General features: G+C 63.1%; 1 protein-coding gene across 1 annotated transcript in view; it reads right to left on the minus strand.

Annotated features, from left to right (window-relative positions):
- SHE (Src homology 2 domain containing E) overlaps window positions 1-1,265 on the minus strand; it is a 12,531-nt gene that overhangs the window by 8,287 nt on the left and 2,979 nt on the right. Inside the window, exons 5-6 of the mRNA XM_014310537.2 lie at window positions 534-842; window positions 9-97 (exon numbers count right to left, since the gene is read on the minus strand). Of these exons, the coding sequence (XP_014166012.1) occupies window positions 9-97; window positions 534-842 (398 nt within the window). The remainder of the gene's footprint in view (window positions 1-8; window positions 98-533; window positions 843-1,265) is intronic.

Below are 1,265 nucleotides of genomic sequence, written 5' to 3' on the forward strand. Positions count from 1 at the left end.
GTGCCCGCCGGCTTCAGCATCTTGGGGGTCCAGCTCTTCTGGCGCAGGTGCTGCCGCGGCGTCTCCTCCTTAGGACGCTCCGAGCCCTCAAACTGGACTGCGAGGGACAAGATGTGAGCCCCCAAGGCCCCACCTCCACTTTTGATCCCCATCCATAGCTCCATGCCTCTCCCCAGCCCCAGCACCTCCCCCGTTGCCAGTCCTAACCCCTTCTCCAACCATGAGCCTGTCCCCATCTGCTCCAACACCCCACCATGAAAAGGGACACTTCAGTTACATCAGAGCCCCATCCAACCTGACCTGGCAGGCATCACCACTTTGGGCAACCCGTGCCAGTGCCTTGCCACCCTCAGCCCACGAAAATTCTTGTATCTAAAGTGCCCCTTATAGTTAAAAACCACTGCCCATTGTCCTCTTGTCACAAGCCCTGCTAGAAAGTCTGTCCCCATCCCCGTCCCTGTTGCCATCCCCACTCCCACCCCACGCCTGTCCCTTCCCCACATCCTCACTCCCATCCTGTCCCTGTCCCCTACCTGACAGTGCTTTGACAATCTGCTCCTTCTTCCACTCCCAGGGCTGCTCATACTCCCCCGCCGGGCGCTCATCGTTCTCGGGCAGGCGCCCATCCCCAGCCCTCACCCTGCGCTCTGGGGTCCCCCCAGCCACCCCCTCCCCAGGCTCGTAAGGGGTGTCATAGAGCTGTGGCCCCTTCCCTGCCACCTCCTTGCTCCCCAGCCTCTTGGCAAGATCCAACTTGGCACCGCCCTCCCCAGGCTCTCCGGGGCCATCCAGCAGCAGGATGGCTTTGACCAGGGGATCCTTGGAGCCACGACGACGGATTTCTGTGGGGAAGAGGGATGGTGGGTCAGGGATGGTGGGTCAGGGATGGGTCTGTGTGTCCCCCCGAGACCCCCCAGTCCCACCACCAGCCCTCAGTGAGGGATGTGCTGGGGATTCCATGCCGGCAACGCCCCATTGGGAGCCAGCTCGGGAGGAGCTGGAGCAGGAAGGGGCCCAACCTCATCCTCATCCTCATCCTCATGGCGCCTGCTCTGCTGTCCAGCCCTGGGGCTGCTGGCGCCACAGGCCCACGCCAGTGGGGCCAGCTGGGCTCCATGGCAGCAGAAAGCTACACCCCAAACTGGAGCTCAGCTGTGCAGGAGGCCGCCCCAGGGGCTCGCCCCTCCCAGGCCCCTGCTTCTCCCCACGGCGCCAGTCCTTGCCTAAACAGCCTGGGCTGCCCCGCACGGAAAAAAAAAAAAAAA

This window comes from Geospiza fortis, unplaced genomic scaffold (genome assembly GCF_000277835.1).
Source record: "Geospiza fortis unplaced genomic scaffold, GeoFor_1.0 scaffold387, whole genome shotgun sequence".
NCBI classification, from domain to species: Eukaryota; Metazoa; Chordata; class Aves; order Passeriformes; family Thraupidae; genus Geospiza; species Geospiza fortis.